The sequence below is a fragment of the Mycteria americana genome, chromosome 1 (assembly GCF_035582795.1).
Source record: "Mycteria americana isolate JAX WOST 10 ecotype Jacksonville Zoo and Gardens chromosome 1, USCA_MyAme_1.0, whole genome shotgun sequence".
NCBI lineage: Eukaryota > Metazoa > Chordata > Aves > Ciconiiformes > Ciconiidae > Mycteria > Mycteria americana.
In genome coordinates this window covers 264,049-285,338 of record NC_134365.1, presented here as the reverse complement: position 1 = coordinate 285,338, position 21,290 = coordinate 264,049, and the positions used below count along the sequence as shown (strand labels likewise).

At 48.1% G+C, this 21,290-nt stretch overlaps 1 protein-coding gene across 5 annotated transcripts in view; it reads right to left on the bottom strand.

The window, feature by feature from the left end:
* The window catches only part of SHANK3 (SH3 and multiple ankyrin repeat domains 3), a 372,706-nt gene that overhangs the window by 310,660 nt on the left and 40,756 nt on the right, over window positions 1–21,290 (bottom strand). For all 5 annotated transcript variants that reach the window (XM_075506645.1, XM_075506615.1, XM_075506886.1 and 2 more), the window contains exons 4-5: window positions 18,646–18,717; window positions 5,548–5,656 (exon numbers count right to left, since the gene is read on the bottom strand). In XM_075506645.1, coding sequence (XP_075362760.1) covers window positions 5,548–5,656; window positions 18,646–18,717 — 181 coding nt within the window. The remainder of the gene's footprint in view (window positions 1–5,547; window positions 5,657–18,645; window positions 18,718–21,290) is intronic.

Genomic DNA, 21,290 nt, shown 5'->3' with positions numbered 1-21,290 from the left:
GGAAGATTTTTTTCTTCCTCTTTGCTCACTGCAAAATGCTAGGAGGCTGGATAACAAGAAAAAGGATGTGGACTGCTTTTACTGGTAGTAAGAATTGTGATATAATTGTCAGTACTAAAATCTACAGACAATTACACCATTTTAGAATATTAAGGATGCCTAATTGTTACGAGAATGAGAAAGTACTGAGTGGGCAAGGAGGACCAGAGAAAGAGTTCACACTAAAATCCCATCATCTATCATATGGCCACTGATTATTCAGAACAGGACTTTGAATGTATGTGGATTAGCGTCTGAAGTAAGAAGTTTAAAAGTCCTTCAACAGATTTTTGTTACAGACCACTAAAAAAAAAAAAGCATTAACTTCTAAGTGTTTATCTCCAAGTTGTATAAATTAACATTTGCACTATCAGGGAAACTTCAACTTGAAGGAAAATGCTGGGTGTCCCATCCAACAAGCAAATTATCATTTCATTTTCTAAAAAGGAGAAAACTGATCACTTTTCTATAGATACCATTTCACTCCAACATAAGGGAATGCTGCTTTGGATCTCAATGTAATGAATAAAAATCTGCTAAATATTTGACTGCTGTCTAGTCAACTAGGGTTGACGTGGAAAGAAGGAAGTCCCGACTAGCCAGGTGAATATTTGATGCTTCCCAAGGGAATCAACCAAGAGAAATTAGATTAGGTAATAGATCATAGGAAGTGTGGTAGGTTTAAAATTAAAAAGAGAAAGTAAAAGGTGACTGGGAAGTCTTGAAGAACAATTTCTGTGTGACCCAGAACTACAACTCCATAAATGAAAGAGAAGAACCACTTCCACCCGCCCCTCCCAGGTCAGCAACAAAGTGACGGCGGCAGTTACAAACAGAGACAACTCTAACAACAGGACATGATGAAATAGGTAGTGGTCCATATGAACTGAAAATTAGAAACTGAAGAAGAATAACAAGAACAAATCACATAGGAGTAAAGAAATCCACATTTGGCCTAGCAAAGGACTATCAGAGAGGGGTTTTGCTGCTGTTGTTTAAATTTGATAATACAGAAATGACTTCCCAACTCCTGTGCAAGCCAGTCAGTCACTAGGCAGAGAGTGTATAATTGCTAATAAATGCAGATAGCAAAATGACCACATTTCTTTTTTATTTTGCTGCTATGGAAATACATTATTTTCCTTTCCATTACCAAATAAGGATTTTTGGCATGAGCTACCTGATATTGAATAAATTGTTTACATCTAGTGAATGTTGTATATCATCTTCCTTATCTTCTCCCTGAAGATCTTCCTGGTCCAAAAAAAGTTAAATTTTAATACATTTTGAAATATTGGGATATTCAAAAAGACCAGAAGAAAAGCAGCAATGTTCAAAAAGGGGCAAGTAAAATGATCCATGAAACTACAAGTCAGAGAAATAACGCTGATCCTGGGAAAATGCCGGGAAAATTGATTTGGAATTTAATTGACACAGCATTAAAGAATACCTGTGTTGTTAACATTGCCCAATCAAGCTTTACAGTAAATAGGTCTCCCTACTCAAACGTAATTCCTTTCCTTGGTAAATTAGAAGTTTGATTGATGCAGATAGATGTATTGATGTAAGACTCACACTTGGCTGAGTCCTACATGACATTAAAAATGAGTGGTATAAAATGTCAGCCAGGCATGTTCCAAATGAACAAAAATCCAGCTGAAGAGCAGCAGTCAGAGCAGTCACTGGGGAACATGGCCGACCATGTGGGTGCTGAAGAGGGTCTTCAGGGTGTTGGACTTGACTCTATTCTAGATCCTCATCAATTATCCTGAAGTAAATGCAAATCTCTGATCAGATTTGTAGATGCCACAAGGCTTGGAAGAGTGCTAGGAGCAATCAGGGCTGGCCAATCCCAGAACCAGGAACAACAGACATGGAAACCCTGCAGGACGCATTTGAGACACTGCACATCAGGGAGGAGACGTGCTGCCCCGGGCGGCGGCAGCAGCTGCACCCTGTGGTCACAGCTCTGTGAAATGCTCCTGTCCGGGGGGCCAAGCCGGACCTCCCCAGCCATGCTGCTGTGGTCGGCGGCCCGGGAGAAAGCAGCACACTGCTGCCATGCTCCTTCCATCATCTAGCCCAGGCTGCGTGGGAAATCAACAGGAAGGAAGACCACCTCCCCAAAACAAAGCTCCCAAGCAAGGAACTCCTTAGTGGCTCCACTTCGTTCAGCTGACATGGGCCAAGTAACCCCAGGTTAAGGTGGGGGCAGGACGCAACGCAGGAGGAGGAACAGGAAAGGAAGCCTCCCCGGCCCTCCGTCTAGCAGGACGTAACGTGGGGTCCCATCCCAGAGACATGCAGTCACCCCCATCCTCCCAAATGCGGGCCCAGGAGGCTGGAGAGCAGGGACCTGCAGGAAGAGCTGCGCCTGCCCGTGACAAGTGGCACAGGCAGGCAGCACGCTGTCTGGTACCTGCGTTCTTAAAAACCTCTTAAAAATGGAGTAGTGACATATAAGCCACAAAAATGACAGGAAAACTGGAGCAAATACCTTCAAATGAAAGACTGGAGGAGTTTGGCCTCTCTTTAATTAAGGAAAGGAAGATTTAATGTTGACTTGATTACCATGTATAAATACCTTCATGTGAAGGCATACCAGGTACTAAAGTGCTCTTTAATCTAGAAGATAAAGTATAACGACAGCTGGAAGCTGAAGCATACAAATTTAAATGAGAGACGAATTTTAAACCATGAGGGCAATTAACCAAATAACAAAGGAAAGGCACAGATCCTCTGTTCCCTGAATCAAGATTGATGACTTTCTGGAAAACATGTTTAAGCTTTGCTTAGTGAAAACACACGCACGCACACGTGTGGAGGGTGAAGAGCATCCTGTGAGATACGGGTCAGGTCGGATGGTACAATAGCTCCATCTGGTCTTAAATTCCAGGAACCCATGAATAGTGAACAGCAGTTTTATGTCATTCTTTCATGTTCATGAAACAGATTGTAACGCAAGCAGTAATGAAGTGTTTTTGCACAAGAATTAGGACTCCAGAAGTGAGGTGTCCAAGACTCTCTCTGCTCTAACAGTCTATTTTTGCATCTCATAGCATCCACTATGGCTTTGCCCTCGGTTCTGAACTGGATCCAAATGACTATTTGGGTCAGGTGTTTTTCCTTCTTCCTCCTCTATATTTAACAGAGTCTTTTCAGTACTCGAGAGCCTGCTCCTATAAGCCTCTACCCTTCTGTGAAATAACATCTGGGTTCAAACCGTATCTGATCCAAAACTCTCACAGCATCTTTTCAAGCAGCACACTGCACTCTGCAATATAACATGCTCTGGAAAGCTGAATCAGCTTTAGAAGAGTAGAGGACTTTCTTTATAAGGAAAGATCCCTCAAAATGCTTGTAAGGTCTTGGGCAAAAATGAAAACCACATGGAGCTGAGCTGTTTGGACGTAGAATCATAGAATCATAGAATCATTTAGGTTGAAAAAGACCTTTAAGATCATTGAGTCCAACCATTAACCCAGCACTGCCAAGTCCACCGCTAAACCACATCCCTAAGCACCCCTTCTACACGTCTTTTAAATACCTCCAGGGATGGGGACTCCACCACTGCCCTGGGCAGCCTGTTCCAATGCTGGACAACCCTTTCAGTGAAGAATTTTTTCCTAATATCCAATCTAAACCTCCCCTGGCACAACTTGAGGCCATTTCCTCTCATCCTATCACTTGTGACCTGGGAGAAGAGACCGACCCCACCTCTCTACAACCTCCTTTCAGGCAGTTGTAGAGAGCGATGAGGTCTCCCCTCAGCCTCCTTTTCTCCAGACTAAACAACCCCAGTTCCCTCAGCCACTCCTCATCAGACTTGTGCTCCAGACCCTTCACCAGCTCTGTTGCCCTTCTCTGGACACGCTCCAGCCCCTCAATGTCTCTCTGGTAGTGAGGGGCCCAAAACTGAACACAGCATTCGAGGTGCGGCCTCACCAGTGCTGAGTACATGGGAACAATCACCTCCCTAGTCCTGCTGGCCACACTATTCCTGATACAAGCCAGGATGCCATTGGCCTTCTTGGCCACCTGGGCACACTGCCACCTCATATTCAGCCAGCTGTCGACCAGCACCCCCAGGTCCTTTTCCGCTGGGCAGCTTTCCAGCCACTCCTCCCCAAGTCTGCAGCGTTGCATGGGGTTGTTGTGACCCAAGTGCAGGACCCGGCACGGAGCCTTGTTGAACCTCATACAATTGGCCTCAGCCCATCAATCCAGCCTGTCCAGATCCCTCTGTAGAGACTTCCTCCCCTCAAGCAGATCAACACTCCTGTCATGCTCCAGGGCAGACTGTGATTGAGCTCGCATGCTATCAACTATTTTCATATGAGCAGTTGTTCAACAGGACACTCTGGCAGGTCCAGACAGAGTGGCTACACCAGCAAATTAAACAGTATGAACATTCCTGGGCACTGTTCAAATGGGTCTTGCCAGAGTTTGGCTGCACCAACTTTCACCTTCCCAGTTCAGGAGCTAGCAGAGGCCATTCCCAAAGGGCAGTTCGGATGCAGCTGCGTTATCTGAGAGGATAAGAGAGGTTAATAGTGTGAATGACACCACACTCTGCCACCTGATCTTGGTGCTGAAAAATGGCACAGACACACTAAATTTCTGAGTACAGAGGTAGCCAGTGCTTCAGAAACAACCTGAAAAACCATCCAACTGAACCAGAAACACAAAAAATTAATCATCAGATTGTAGTCTGCTCATGGGTTGGAAATGTGCCCATGATTCACACACAGAAGTCCAACTCTATAATAAATACTAATAAGCTGCATTACTTTAAAACAGTAGCGACAAAAGCAGTAACTCCTCTCTCAGAACAAGACTATGAGACTTCATAGCAGGGGAAATGGGGAGAGGTCCTCCCTCACTGCCCCATCAGTAAGGAAAATGTGCTGGAGTCTGATTCTCACTTCTTACAGCCAGGAGCCTGCAGACAACCCAACAGCCAGCGCTCCAGTGACCAGACTTCTCTGGGGTGAATTTTGCTCACATATATAGGGAAAAAAAAAAGAAGGAAAAAAAAAATCGAGGAAGCCAGAGGCCAAGATTTTATTTTCTTGACCCCCAAAATACTTCTTAAACCTTCTGACTGCTTCATGAAGCGATCCTCGGGCAGCAATTTGCATTCGCCCAACTTGCCAGTCCCAGAGACAGCCTCATCCTCCCCAGAATCCCACTGAAAGATGCACGGCCCCACCGCTCTTTCATTTTATGCTGCATTCCCAGACTCTGTATCTTTCCCACACACACACCACCTTCTCCCAAGAGCCTTCTGTAACTTCATGCTCCTAAGACCCAAGCGTCATAAGAAGACACAATACTGAGAAATTCAACCTACATCCCTCTGTTCCAAACCTTACATTTCAGACAATATATCATTTGCTATATCCCCTCAAAAACAACCACTCCCCCAAATTCCTACTGTGTCTCCCAGACACTTTCTCCCCCAACCCTGCTCTGTCATCCTCCCCTCTCTGGAGAAGCCAGTCTCACCTCCAGTATCCGGATCATGAAAGTTGGGGTCCAGTCCCTTCTCCAGCAGTCTGCAGACTTTCTCCGCATTTAGCATCTGCACGTACTCCATGAATTTCTTCAGATTTGCCTGCAGCCATGACACCCCAGGAAAACACACAATACACAATGTTAACACCCCAATATGAAGAAAGAAGCCACCACAGGAATATCCCCATTCAGGATACCCAAGGCAACCATCAAGAATAATGGGGCAGCACCCACCAGAAGCCAGGACACATGAGGGTATGCCACAAATCTACATGGAACATGGTCCTTCTGTCCCTGTCCTCAAAACTGGGATTGCTGGATCACCCCATGGAAACCATCAGGGGCTGCCAGCCACCACCCACTGCCCCCACCGCAAGTCCCATGCTAAGGCACTTCCTGTTTGTACACACCATGAGGACAGGCGCACATTGCACGTGCTTGTGACACAGGCACATCAACAGACATGTAACTTCATGCATTCGTCAACGATGCAGCACAGCGCTGGCTGTGGAAGGTGCTATGCCAGCTGTGCAGCATCCCAGCAACGGTGAACTGTACTGCCCAGGGTTTCATCCGTGTCTCACTGCAACATCATGTACATTGTGTTGTGTCACAAACTCATTTTAAGGGCGTATCACCCATCTGCCTGCTGAACTTAAAACACTTCGGAGGAAAGATCAAGCTACTCAAACACTGACCATTATTGTATGGCGCAATGGGTACAGCTGCCACTCTGTCTGCTGTGAAATTGCGCTTTATTCTTGGTGTAATTTTCTGTCTTTGGCCAAAGACTTGTTCTTCTGAGGGGACTGAGTGCCCAGAAGACTCTCCTTTAAATCCGGACGCCTGATTGTTTGTGGGTTGTTGTTCTTTTTTCCCTTTTTTCTCTTTTGGATAGCTATACGTGATGAATACATTATTTTATTAAACTTCTAGACTCTAGAAATTGTAACTCTGCCAGGCAGGCAACGTTACTACAGTGTGACGGACTACAGTGTGAAAACACCCATCTCACACACATTTCCAGTCCAGATTTTCAGACCTTTGATTGCAGGTTGGCTGGGGTTTTTTGAGTTTATTTTAATCAAACCTTGCAGTAGCCAGCTTTAGGAAAGGCACTCTAGAAAGTGTCTGACACAGCAGAATTACTGTGCAATTAACTGAGGGAAGTCTTTGGGAAAAGCTCTAACCAACCGGTCAAGATGCAGCCAACGGTCAGGGAACTGCTCTTGCTCCTGAACAACTGCACAGCTGGCTGAACGCGTCTGAGCAAAGCAGATTTTTCACCCAGTGAAAAACTCAAGGTTCAACATTTTCCCCTAATTTGATATAGAAAAATTGTATCTTTTATGAAGTAATATGAATTCCAAAGTGCTTCACTTCAAATTTCATTTTAAAGATTTCCAGTTGGAAAACAGAACAAAAAAGAATTCTGCAAATACCAAACAGGATGCAGAAACATGTACAATTCTTTTCAAAGGCTTCCTAAACAAAATTTCACCACATTATTTTGCATAATATTTTTATTTTGTCAAAATTTAATTTTCTGGGGGGGAAAATATAATACTTTTAGAACCAATTTTACAGAGGAGCCTGCAAATCCCAAAACTTGGGACCCACAAGTTCATCTCTGATATACTGAGGAGACCGTGGTAAGAAGTAAGACAGAAAATATCACCAAGATGAAACTTTCCAAGGATGAGACAAATTAATGCTGGCCTGTGAACCTGATTTAAACCAAATTCAGCCTCTGTGTGGTTAGTCTGCAGAATCAAGCCTAAAACGTATAGCACATCTTTTCTAAAATCAGCACCATGGAGCCATGCCATAAACAAGCCAGGTCACATATTTAAAATTATATAGCCATTTTAGTGCACTACCCCCTACAGCGTTACTCCATCTCAGCAGAGCTAATTAGCTCACGCAAAACTCTACTGTAACACAGCTCCACTGCACCCATGCCGGTACTTGACCTGCTTGCTCTGGCTGTCTGCAGCGATACACAGATGCGTGCAGAGATGCCAATGCCACAGGAATGCACAAGGTAATACACAAAGCCAACATGCAATTCAGTTACAAGGTTCACTCCTCTTAGTGCCCAAACAGTGCAGTAAGGCAAGAGCCAAGAAGAGCAGGGATTCACCGGGGATGGCAGATGCCACAGCTGATCCCTTGGTACGGAGCACGGCCCCACTCCTCGTTCCGACCACCTTGCCCATCCCCGAGTGCTCCCTCACATCCTTCAAGACCACATCAGCCCAGGCAGGGCCGCCAGGACAGACCCAATGCAACCACGGGACAGTGCACACAAGCAAGGAGGAACCACTCAGAGGATAAAAAAGGGTTGGGTCACCCACAGCGGGAGGTGCTGGAAACGTCTACCTGCAGTATAAGCAATTCCCACAGCACCAACGCTCCTATCATGAGCGCGGCAAAAAGGCAACTGATGTCAACTGCAGCAGGGCACAAGCACTGTCTTTTCAGGTGGCAAGACATTCCCCTGACCCTCACTGTTCGGTGTTACTTCTCCCCCAGATCCCTCTCGCCTCACAAGTAACTGAAAGCAAAATCCACCTCCTGCTTCAGTATCCCTTCAGCTACTGCAGAAGTACAGAAACACTGAAGGAAATCACAGCTGCCTGCCAGCAATAGCACAGACGGGACTTGACAACTCCAGCAACCGCCTCCAGGATGCCATCCCAAAATGCCTCTTCCCAACCATCACCCGATGGCGCAGATTTAACCCTGTTCCTTCCACTCCCATTTGTCCATATGCCTCTTCTCCTCCCAGCAGCCATTCAGCAGATGATGCTAACCTAACCCAACCAATGATGCTCCACGCGTGGCCCCACCAAACCCCTGTGGCCAGGAATGGCACTGCCAGTCCCACCAAGAACCGCACCAGTGGTCGCGGGACACGTGGAGGCACAAGCCGAGGAAGGGACTCCCCACCATGTGGCCCGTCCCCTTGATGCTGGCAGCCTCTGCCTATGCAGGCCCCTGCACCAGCAGCCTTCCTGGGGCCTCCAGGGACAGAGAGGTACTTGTGCACGCTCCCTGCGAAGGCAAACACCGAACCTCTGCATACGCAATAGCGGCTCACAGCAATTTCACTTTTATGCTGCTACCAGACACATCCCAGGCACAAACCTGAAGTTCTGCTCCTGAGGTTCTGCCAGAGACTCTCATTTACAGCCCCAGAAATGCACCCTACCCAGACCATCAGCGCCCAGCAGCAGTGTGCTTTTTTATATTTCCAGTTTTCTAGGTGTTCAGGAATTGAAAACATTTTTTGACAGTAGGAAGTTGATGCACTATGTCAACTTTTAATGGTACTTTTTATATTTAGAAAGGAAACTGAAGAGAAAGTGCATGAGCAAAAGGAGGATGCAGAGAGAGGCATTGTCGATTCTGGGATCTGCATTCTCCCGCTGTAGATGCTTGTTCATCATCATGGTCCTGTGCAGCATGCAGGCATTAATGGGTCTACGCATGGAATTTCCCTTTGGGGGGAATCAATTACTACTCTGCATTTCCAGATAAAAGAAGGTTCATCTATACAAGGTCTCGGACCAAATCCACAACAATGCTTCAAAAATAATTTATAAAGTCCAGAGATGTAACCAGTTAATTTTTACGTAGAAAAATATTCTCTTTCCATCAGTTTGTAGCTGCCTATCTGCTCTGCAGCGTGCTCCAGATGTGCAGCTCGCTGCCCACGTTAAGAGGTTGCTGCAATTCACAAACTTAACACTATGAGGAGAGGGTAGGACACCAGCACAGTGATGTCTGATCCTCCCTGGCCCAGTTCCGTTCCTTCGGTTTGGTCCTAGACCTCAGGGAACAATGAAAATGCCTAAGAAAACCAAGAATATAGATAACGAAAAAGACCATTCACCAGAGGCATAATGTTATGGCGTTACAAGAATCCCATGCCCAGGATTTAGGTGACAGCCTTGCTCCACTTACAAACAAACCTGAATTAAGGCATAACAAGGAAAGAGATCAAAAAAAGGAAAAAGAAAAAAGAGATCGCAACCTAGACGGTGTCTCTGATCAGGCTTAGAGCCTGGCCTTACTAAGAGCTGTGTTTGTGCAGCAGAGGCAGTGAGCTGTGGCAGGAGACATGGCCGAGCAGCCAGGAGTGGGGTCACCGTATGCGTTTCACTGCTGAAAGATGGCGGGTTTGGAATGGCACAGTTGGGTAACACAGCGGCAACCAGAGCGACCACAGCAACTCGACTGCGACACCGGGAGCAGCAGCATGTACGACGAGAGCGGCCCAACGCCTCCCATTATCAGACACTTTTCAGCTTATTTTTTACCAACAGAGACGTATATAATTAGCTCAATTAAGCTGTTTTCCAGAATGAAGTTAGAGAAAAATACATTGTTTCATTCAAGTTCAACGACCACAGAGAGAGACACCACCGTTTGTATGGACAAATTCTGGGAAGGCGGTCTGCTACTTCCCAGATAGCTCTACAGTGCTATCTACCAATAGCCAGATTTGGGAAATAACAGAAATTGGATTAGGTAAAAGAAGAGGAAATTGCTAACTGAGACATCCTGATCACTATATGCTTAAAACCATTGCATCAAGATGCAGGCCTCTCGCGCATTTTGCCTTTGCAGCCCAATAACCAGAGAACGGAAACCTCCTGTCAAGCTCCCTGCTGACTCCCAGTGCCTCCTGGGCATCCCTCAGGGTCCCTGAAGAGAAGCTGCTGCAGGTCTGGGGAGCCACCACGGAGGAACCCCAACTCTGTCACGGTGTCTGCCGACAGGCGGGGTGCACAGTCCCCCCTCGACAGCCCGTGGACATCTGCCCGCAGCCCCCAGGTGCCGTTTCAGCTGGTTTGGTCAAAGCGGCCCATTCCCAGCAAGCCAGTGCAGCCAGACCTGAGGCACCCAACGTTTGAACCACCACCAAAGCATGGTACAGGTCCAACCAAAGAGCTTAACCGAAATCAGACCAGCGCTGCACGGTGCAGCCAAAGCCATGCGGCAATCCCCGCCTGTGGCACGGCTGTCCCCACCAGCCCTCTCCTCACAGAGGGGACACAGGGGCTCTCGGGGAGCTACTCCCCACCCGGGTGCGACTGTGGTCATTGCAGCAGCCCTGGGCACTGCGGCAGGCAGAGCGGTGCCAAACCAACAACAATTTGATCCTGGCTTTAATGGTTTCACTTAAGTAAGATTTCAGTTACACTAAAGGTATCTCCCATCTTAAAAATGCACCTGTTTAACCTGAGTTTGCAGCATGACAGCTCATGCGGACGTCTGTATTTACAAGCATTTATAAAAATGTATTGGTTAAATGGCCCTTCTGCCAACAGTCATGGATTCAAGCATGCTTTTTCATTCAGAATCAGAAGCAAAACATACTTAGCTTTTGAAATCAACTCAAACACTACAAATATGTCACAGCCGTGTCCCTTGCTGGGCACATTATATCCACTTTTCACAATGAAGCAAATGCTGTTATTTACATTCTTCCATGTCGGTTTTTCAGCTTATGCTGATAGAAAAGCTTTCCTGATTGTTTTCCATTTCAGTTTAGCTAGAAACACAGAATATTTTCCTTATTATTTGGACTGATTCACTCAAAGCTGAAAGGAGATTTGAGAACTGAGAAAGTAAGGAAGTTTGTTTTCCCCCCCAATCTATGAATAAAACCCTGGTGGGAAAGGAATGAGATCTCATTATTCTAAGAACTTGAGGGATTTGGGGCCAGGTTTTCAAATGTATTAAGGTGACTAGACATGAAGAGAGAGAGCAAATGTCAGACTCCCACTGAAATCAAGGGGAGCTAAGCAGATGCCTAAACCGCTTAGGCAATTTTGAAATCTCACTAGATACTTGCTTATTTCCTGGCACTTAAATACCTTTGAGAATTTGTGATGAGAACCACTCGTACAAACCAAATCTTCCTTTGTTTAAAAGATCAGTCAGCTTTAAATACAAAATATATGTACTGATAAATTTACTTTTCGTCTTCTGTGTCCAGTACATTCAAGCAACATTTATTTAAGTGATAAAGACACAATTTAAAATGTTATTTTGCTTTAATTTTAATTGAATTTCAGCTTTTATCCAAATGCAGTTTGATACAAATCAAAAGAATAAAAAAATAATCAGAAGCCAGTAAAGGCATGGCATCCCATTTCCTATATGCAAAAATTAAAACCTAAATGTACTTATATAAACTATCTAACCGCTTAAACAAACACTCATAATGGATCTTCCCGTGAGCAAAAGCAGTGTTATTTAGTGTGAAGATTATGGTGATTTGCAAATCGATATGTTTGAACGGCTATGCTAACCAGAGTGAAGCAAGCTTTCTCTGGGGAGGAAAAAACACCAGGACCCAACAAAAACTCATGCAAGTAAAATTAAAGCTCAGAGTAAGACTCCACCTTGCTTTTTTAAGGGGTGTTTTAAGTCTCTTATTTCCCAGGTGCCTTCACGCAAGCCGCAGCAGATGGCACAGCCCGGGCAGGAGTTGGGGGCCAGGGGCTGCGGGCAGGCGGGACCCCTCTCGCCCCTGCACTGGGACCAACGAGGTCTTTAAGGAAACTGCAACAGAGCTGAGCTCACACCTCCTGTATCTCCCACCTGCTGCCTGGAAACCCTTTGGGAAGCAATCCCTGTCTTTGGGATCTTCTTTCTTGTGGGTAAGGCTTCACTGCTCCCCGAGAAGGAGGTGGGGGATCCTCGTAAGGAGAGACAGGAACCAAAGCCTGGGTCTGCCCTTACCCTTTGGGCTACTGCCCGAACCGCAGCTCCGGTGCTTCAGCTCAGTTCAGCTCACCCACCTCAGCAGATGACTCCTGAGCGAGTCTGAGGCACTTTTGTTTGTTTACAAGAGTGAGAAGGAGGTTCACGCCGGGAGAGTGCCTGGGGATGGGGCACAGCTCCAGCCGCCCAGCTGGCAGCCGCCATGCCACAGTCCATTATCCTCCGCTAGCACCAAACCGCAAGAAAAATCAACACCCTCCAGAAAAGAAAAGCTCATTGAGAGGAAACTGGTGCGAGGGAACAAGCTTCCCTCTCTTGAATCAAAATGAAAGAAAATAAATGAGATATTCTTCTTGCAGAGAAATTATTCTGTCACTCACTATTCACCGCAGGCTGGGTGCTGGGGGAAGCCAACCCCAGGCACCCGGCTTGGGTGCTCTGCAAGAGTGGAAAGACAACACATCCCCTTCACGCCAAGCACATGCTGACGTTTCCAGCAATTTCAGTCTCAAGGAAAGACTAATCTTTTCTCAGGGTCCAGTTTGCTCCAAACAGCAGCTGGAATTAAGACAAACCATCTGCTTTCCAGAGCGTGGCGGCTGCTGCGGGGTCACAGGCCCTGGAAGAGGCTGGAGAAGACCAACCTCCTCCCTCGCACTGGCTGTGTGACAAGCTCTCACACAAGCCATTAGGCACCAGCAAATATACACTGCATTGATTCCCACAGAAACATCAAATAATCCATTTCATGACATACCACAACGTTTAACTGCTGTCTGGGAGGCTGGCTCAGGGCGTTTCCGCACCCGCCCGGAGCACCCCCAACGCGAGCAGCAGGACGGAGGCCGTGCAGGGGCCCACGCGCGGAGAAGGCCAAGCCCTCACAGAGGACCGGGGGCAGCCCCTGCTGTCAGTGCCTCATCAGCGGGGACACCTCCTCCACATGGGACGCTGCCGGGATGTACCGGCTTTGGCCAAGATAGTGCTAAATTTCTTCATAGTAGCGGGTATGGCGCTGTGTTTTGGATTTGTGCTGGAAACAGAGTTGATACCACAGGGATGTTTTCATTACTGCTGAGCAGCGCTTCCACAGCGCCAAGGCCTGTTCTGCTCCTCACACCGCCCTGCCAGCGAGCAGGCTGGGGACGCACAAGGAGCTGGGAGGGGACGCAGCCGAGACAGATGACCCCCCTGACCCAAAGGATATCCCAGACCACAGGACGTCATGCTCAGCAATAAAAGCTGGGGGAAGGAGGAGGAAGGAGGGGACGTTTGGAGTGATGGCGTTTGTCTTCCCAAGTCACCATCATGTGTGATGGAGCCCTGCTGTCCTGGCTGAACATGTCCTGGCCTGCCATATTCATCAATGGCCCTTACATCAATGCGAAGGAGTGAATGAACTCCTAATTTTGCTTTGCGTGCATGCACAGCTTTTGCTTTATCTGTTAAACTGTCTTTATCTCAACCCACCAGTTTTTTCACTTTTACTCTTCTGTTTCTCTCCAAAGACATACTGAAATCCGGGTCAGCTGTTACCAGAGGAGGATCATGGGCCCGATGGGCTGTGGTCACCCAGGGCAGCCTTCACATGCTCTCAGCCATGAGATCCTGCTGTCCTGCTTTCGTTCGTTAGTTTGTCTGGGTAGAGAAGGAGAAGTCAGAGACAAGCCAGAGGTCTCCTGCAGCAGAGAGGCAGGTCGGGCCTCGTTTGCACCCAGCTGTGATATGCCAGTAGATGAGGTCCCATGTGTTTCTTGCTGTAGAGGGGGACTCCATGACACAGATGGCACTGACGGCAGTGCAAAACAGCAAACAGCAAGGCACCACCCTGTTCTCCATCCTCAGGTCTTAAATCCTTGCCCCAGCCTTGATCACCTTCAGCCGCTATTAATGCAAAATCCTCCTCTGGCCTGGGCGAGCACAAGCCCTCCATCCCAAAGGCAGGTGCAGCCCCCCCTTACACACTGCCTGCGCCAGCACACGCCGCACCAGCACATGCGGACGTTCCTGCATCCAGCCCCAGTGGCCCATCTCTTCCTGAGGTCCTTCACGGCCTGCACCGGCTCCTTTCTGCTGTCTCCTCCCAGCATTGCCGTGGCCATGGCATTCACTTCCCTCACCCAGGTGCGCCTCAGGCAAAGACATCCCCTGCATCCTGCCGCTCTGCAGAGCAGTGCCACCGTCCCCTCCCCGCTACAACCACCCCTCTCGCACGCTAACCCCAACGGGAAAGGTGGTGACAGTCACACTGCGGACCTGCCGCAGGTGGTGTCCACCAAGCTGACACTTTCTTGTTGCTTCATCACCCTCGGTCTGCCTGCAGCCCCTGCCTGCACCCGCCCCAGCCCCACACCAGGGCTGCCGTTCTTCTGTAACTGTACAGTTTGCAGTGTGAGAGGATTGCCATCTGTGGCCAGCACTTCTGGCTCTACACTAATGTCAGTCATCTACAACAGTAATGGCATATGTGCTCCTAATAATCACTTTAAGTGTGTTTTAAGTGTGTTGCTTCTTTCCCCTTCAAGGTGGTAACATCCTAAGTCTCTTGGTAGCACAATGTCCTTTGTGGACACTTTGGTAAATGCCAAGATTTTTTTGCACAGATTTTCGTTTATAAGCACAATGGGATTGCCCTTTTCTAACACGCATTTTTTTGCACTCCCATTTCTAAATGGTCTACTGCAATTCAGTGGGAAAAATACCTATAAGAAATGTCACTGCCTGCAGATTCCAAGAGGCACAAGGGACTGAGGCTGATTGACTGATTTTACCAAGTCACTTCGTTATTGCTAGCAATACGAGAAATCCATTTCCCCACTTCTTAGAACAAGTCCACTGGCACTCAAAAAAAAGAGTTATTTTTCTTTTTCTTGGTTTTCTTTTTTAATGGCAGTTAAGAATCATGTTTCAAGGTCATTAAAAGATTCAAGTAGTGTATCCTGCCACTAAAAGTCAGACTCTAAACTCTGAACATTTTCATACTTTGCTCTCATTCAGATGAGACCATTAGCCACAGGCCTAAAGATTTCATGTATACCACAGCTTCAGGAGCGGTCCCACCATCCTCTTAGACCTAAAGCTAATCCTTCACAGCCATTTAAATTATCACATCTCATAAAAAATGGTATTTCACTGCCCAAGCGATTAGGCATCGCTACAAATAACAGGGAAGCCGCACGCCTTGAGCAACGTGTATGGTCTGCACCACACCACAGAGGTATCAGCTCCATGCATCTGCTTCCCCAGAAGAAAACACCAGCCCCTAAATGCACAGACAGAAGGAGAAACCCCCACAGCAGCCGACCCGATGTGCAAGCCCGTACAAGCCTGCAGTGGTGGAGGAGCCAGCCGTTCCCCAAGTTGGCCCGGAGACACCTCCTCACTGCGCGTTCAATGTGGGGAATGAACCCCCACCCGCTCCTGCCCTGCCGCCAGCCCCTGCAGCATCCCTCCACAGGGTCGGTGGCACAGCGGGAGGACTGTCCCCCTGTGGCCCCTCGCCTGGCAGTGCCTGGGGCAGCCACAGCAGAGGCGGCACAGCAGACGGGGCAGAAGCAGGCAGTACCGTGCTCTTCGCTTGGGGTGTGCGGTCCCCAGCAGATTGCTGGTTTTCTCTCTGCTCAGCCAGCCGCCATCCCAGAGAGGAGCCCATGTCCCTCTGCTCTCCGACCCCCTCTCACCCTCAAGCCAGCTGCTGGGAGGCTGCACACACATGCTCCACTCTCACCCTCTCCCAGCAAAACAGCATCAATCTGTGCCAGGCGGGTAAGTCATGCTGCTGCCGGCTCTCAGCATCACTCCAACGAGTGGCCGGCTTGAGCACGTCTCCTGCTTGTGCCCCTCCTGGCACTATCCCCTGCAGCTGCCTCCACCGCCTCCCTCACACTGCACCCCTGCAGAAGCAGCCCCGGGGCAGGGCGAGGGCTCCTCTTATGTGCCCACAAGTACTGTGGCCCACAGTGCCCATGGGCTCTGGGAAAACACCAGCCAAAGGAAACGCTCATCAGCATCCTCTTGATGGAGGCAAAAGGGAGCTCTTGCTCGCTCAGATGCCGTATTTTTATTGGCAAGGGATGGTTTAAAAATAAAGAAACAACATGAAGGAAATCTGTTTTTTAAGTAGAAATTAAAGAAAGGAGATTAAGTGAATATTTAATAAAGTGCATTTATGGCTACTACACACTCATAGGGGAAGTCCTCAGATGCTGTTGCTCGGGTCTCCCTGTGGCAGGTGCCTCCAGCCCTCCCTCCAATAGTCATGGTCTCTCACTGGCGAGGCTCAGGAGGACAGTGATTCATGCTTCCTGGTGCCAGGAAAATGCTGAGAGCTTTCCAGATTTGCTGCCTGGATATTCTTATGCCACCAGACAGAAGCCTCGTGACTTTAATCCTCATGACTCAAACCTGAACCCTAACAGCATTTTGTTTCTTGTTTCTGCAGCTCTGCAAACTGAAGACAGAGGACCTGCTTCTTGCAAATAGAAGACAGAGGAGCTGCTTCTGCCCACAAAGATTTTTACCTTTGGGGAAGGTCAAGCCCTCTGGGAGAAGGTTTTCTTCCTTTCTGCTTTATATCTATGGCTCCACCTAGCTCAGCTCTTGCTGTTGTACCTGTTAACTGAAAATTTACAACCCTTGCCTGCCTGTCTCTGGCAGAGCAGATGTGACCAGAAACAAAGCACCACCCTGCAGACCCACGGCAGGAGCCATGCATGGGTGCCCTGCACCCAGCAGCGACGTGGGCTGCTAGGAGGCAGAGGAGGAGGCACAGCACCCAGGTGTGCCTCCGTGGTCGCCCGGCCCTGGGCACCTCCTGCGCATGTCTCGGAGCTGCTGGCTGTCGGGCGAGAGTGGCTGAGTAGCTGAGAAAGGTCAAGGCAAACAATGGCACGCGGCTCGTCAGGGGGCGAAAGGAAAACAGCCAAGAGGCTGCCCAGCCCTCGGCAGGAAGCAGTCGCTCTGCACAAGGGGTTTCTGAGGAAGCTTGTGATACACAGCAACAAGGGAGCTAGCAGGGAGCCCTGGGGTCCTGGCCAGTCCCACATCCTTCCTAAACAAGAACCCCCAAAGCCTCTCTGCATGGCCTTCCCCAGCACAGTGACCTCCACACACGGGCCATCCCCACGAGCCTCTCCATGCCACTGCTCCCCACCCCAGCGTTTCCACATGGACTCTCCCAGAAAATGAGTTTGATGTGGGCTGAGAGTGTCCTCATGCCACCCAGCAGTTTGAATGCTGCCCAGTGCGTTAGAGCCACCCAGCTGTGCAATGGCCACCATGCTGACAGAGTCCACCTCCTTCCTCCTGTCTCACAGTTCCCACGTACCTCTTGCCCCACCCTCCCAGGAACCATCAAAGCCCCCATGGGGCCACATGCCATCTCAAGGCACAGTTATGTGGCAGCAGAAATCTTCTCATGGTTCCAGACCTCTCCTCAATTATTGTTCTCAATTTCTTAGGCAAGCAGCAACATCATGGGACCACCGCAGCTGTCCAGGGGAAGAGCAAAGCGAGAGGGCATCCAGTCAACACATGCCCAAGGCCTGGTCACCATTAGCATCCCTGACCCTCTGGCTATGCCAACTGGGGTGCCCCTGGCCACAGAGCCCAGTGGTTTTGATGGGGTGTCTCTCCTCCCAGGAAACACCCATGCACACAAAAGCACCATTCCTGCCACACTCCCTGTTCTCCAAACACCCAGACGGTTCATTCAGTGCCTGCACCGTTAATCTTGACACATGCCTTGGTCATCGCCCACGACACGTGGGGGCTGCAGTAGACCAAGAGTTCTTTCCACTTCACATGTGGATCCTACCAGCAAAATCCTGACCCAAGCGCATGGGTTAAAGCCAGAGACAAAGCAACGAGCCCGCGAGCAAGGCGGAGGCGTGCTGCAGCCTCTCGCTGGGGGAAGGGAAGGCATGCTGCTCAATGTGCACCATTGTGCTCTCCAGGCATTTAGTGACTCCTCCAAGCCAGAGAATAAAGCTTCTCTTCAGCTGGCCCATCATGTGTTCCTCTGCCTCACCACCCCATGGAAAGCTGACCCCACGCTCTCCCGCAGAGTGTAGTCCAACCACACACCTGCCTGCCAGCGCACGTAAGCAGTGCAAGTCTATCCCTGTGTGGGCACCCTACCATGGCTCAATGAGGTCCTTCAGCTTGCACCACCACCTAAACCACCCCAGGCTTCGGCAAGCACCATCCATTTCTTGTGAGTGGTTTGCAGTCTGGCAAGCAGGGAAGACTGAAACATCCCAAAACCTGGTATCCTCTCTGTGATAGACCATCATCAGTGCTGAACATGCTACCAGGGCTTTGAGCTTGCCAGCTAGACTCCAGTCTTACCTTTGTATGGAGCTTGGCAAACTGCTTGTCATCCAGCAAAGTCTGGGTGTACACACGCCTTTTGTACCGGAACTGCAAGAGGGAAGAATGTCAGATATTAGATGAACAGAACCCACTCAGCATCAAACCACTCTCAAGCAGCTCCAGTAAACGTCATCTTGCATGAAGACATTCAGTCGAGATCTGAAAACAACCACAGATACAGAATACACTGTTCTCCTTCCTAATTTGCTCTTACAGTTAATTGTTTTCCTCACTAAAGAAACTCTGACCAGTATTTCATATGAATCTGTCTGGCTTCAGCTTCCAGATGGTGTGGGCTTTATTCTGCTTCTTCCCAATTAATTAGAGATCTCTCTAACAACAGAATGGTTTTCCCCAGGACAGTTCTTACACAGGTGGTCTAGAGCTGACTTCCCTGTAAGCAGGCCAAGCTTAATCTCTCCCTCAGTCTCTCATTGAGGGATCTTCTCTTCTGTTCTCAGATCTTTTCTGCTGCTCTTTTCTGTGCCATGTCTCTTTCCAATGTTCTTTCAAGCACACTGACTGTTGCCCACACAATGCTCCAATACCAACCACTTCCATCCCAGCCACTCCTAAAACCAACTCACTACTTGGCAGGGTACACACTGAAGGATTACAGGGTCACGCTGTGCCACAGCATCACACTGGGAATTGCTGTTAGGTTACTTGACCAAAAAGGCTCAAAAATTTTCTTCAGAAACTTGTTTTCCCCAATGAGAGTCCTTCCTTTGCAAGCAATCCTTGTCCCTGTATGTCTGTCATTTGAATGACTTATACCATACTTTGATGGGACCCCCACTTACCAAATGACCTAGACAGCGCACGCAACATTGTTATGTTCTCTGCCAAACTTTGTGTAATCAGGCTTTATCAGCAGTGATTTTACATTTGCACCCAGATCCCTGGGGTAACCACATCAAAACTGACATTTTGGGGGTTTCTTAGGGGGTCCCTAAGAAACCCCACTAGAAATACATCTGTGCAGTGATGATCGCAGTGACAACTGCTTTTTATCATTGATTAGTTAGCCAGTAGCACTTGTCCTACTGATGTTTTATAGTGCTAATCCTGAACTTGAATATCATGTAGAACAAAATCAAGTACCTCCAAGTGGCTGCTACCTTTGTATAGTTATCTTTATCAAGCAGAATTACAATTTCCTTAAAGAATGAAATTGGATTTGTTTGACTAGATCTTTTTCCAAAGAATGAATTGTATTCTGAGATTTTGAATTGCTATGAACTTAATCCTCCATCAACATTTCATTATTTCAGCTGGAACTGACACCAAGTTATCTTTGGACTGCAGTTACTAAGCTCATCCCACTTACTTTTCAATACTGGCAAAATATTAGCACATTTTCAGTCTATCACAAACTTGTATTATTGGGCAGATGTTTTCTCACACAATTTTTTTTTTTTAATAACCATTCCAAGGTAAAAATTATCTTGCTCAGTGATTTACAGACGTTGGTCCTTTGCAGATGCTGCCAGTGTTAGGGATCCTCTGTGCATCCGTACGCAGTCATGCAAGCATCCTTCAGTGGCTCCTCTTCACATCCAGCACCATGTTAGAGGGTCGGCAAACAAGCTCTGCACCCAGCCTCCACCTCCGAGCCCTGGGAAGCGCTCTGGCTGAGCCAGCGCAGTGCTGCTCTGCAGATCACTCGCTTTCGACCTCCTGCCTGAACACACTGGCTCAGGTGGACTCGCCCACCACTGCTCTCCCAGCACTCAACCTTGGAGAAGGTCCTGCAGGGCTCCCAGCTGCCCCACGCTGTGCAGGCAGGGGCCAGGGCAGTGCATCAGCGAGGCAGGTCTGAAAGAGGGAAGCCAGGCTACATCAGCTTTGATGCAAGAGCAATGCACACTGCCACCCAGCTGCAAGGCAAAAACCTCATCTGAGAAGCTAGCGTACAGCTGCTCAAAACTGAGCAGCAAAACTTCTGAAGAAGCGATTGAAGTGGGCAGCCGACCCTAAGCTAGTCACATCCCAATGGTTTTGCTCCAACAGCTCACCCGCAGACCGGACTTGTGTGGGGAGGACACACAGGCATGAGAATTTCCAAATCTCATTCAAATTTACAAGGTGTGTGAATTGAATGTGTGATGATTAATAATGGTGAGAACACAACGGTGTGTTTGGCATGCAAACAAAATAACTGCCTCATAAAGAAGGACACAATAAGATTCTGACAGGAGATAACAATCAGTAAGATAATACAGGATACAGTCAATACCCCTAAACGCACATGAGGGTAACCGACTCTCAGCAGATGGGCAGGTAGACCTCACTGCATGTTGCTTGATCACCACCACACTGCATGGCAGCTGCTATTTTATCCCGATAAAGGAATCTGGAGTACCTACAGCTTTCCCTGGCATAGCATAGAGCCAGCATCCCACCTCTCCAGGCAACTACTGCAGATACCTGCTTTTTAATGTAATTTTTCTGTCAATATACACAAACCTCTCATTTATCCAATTACCTTCATATGCAGCCCTGAGGGATAATTTATCTTTTGGGTTCAAGAAACCTCAGTGGTATCAGCATAGGATTTATGTCTTGTAAATAGATTCCAGATTTTTGGTTTTCCAATAGGATTCTCCAGTGCTCAGCTG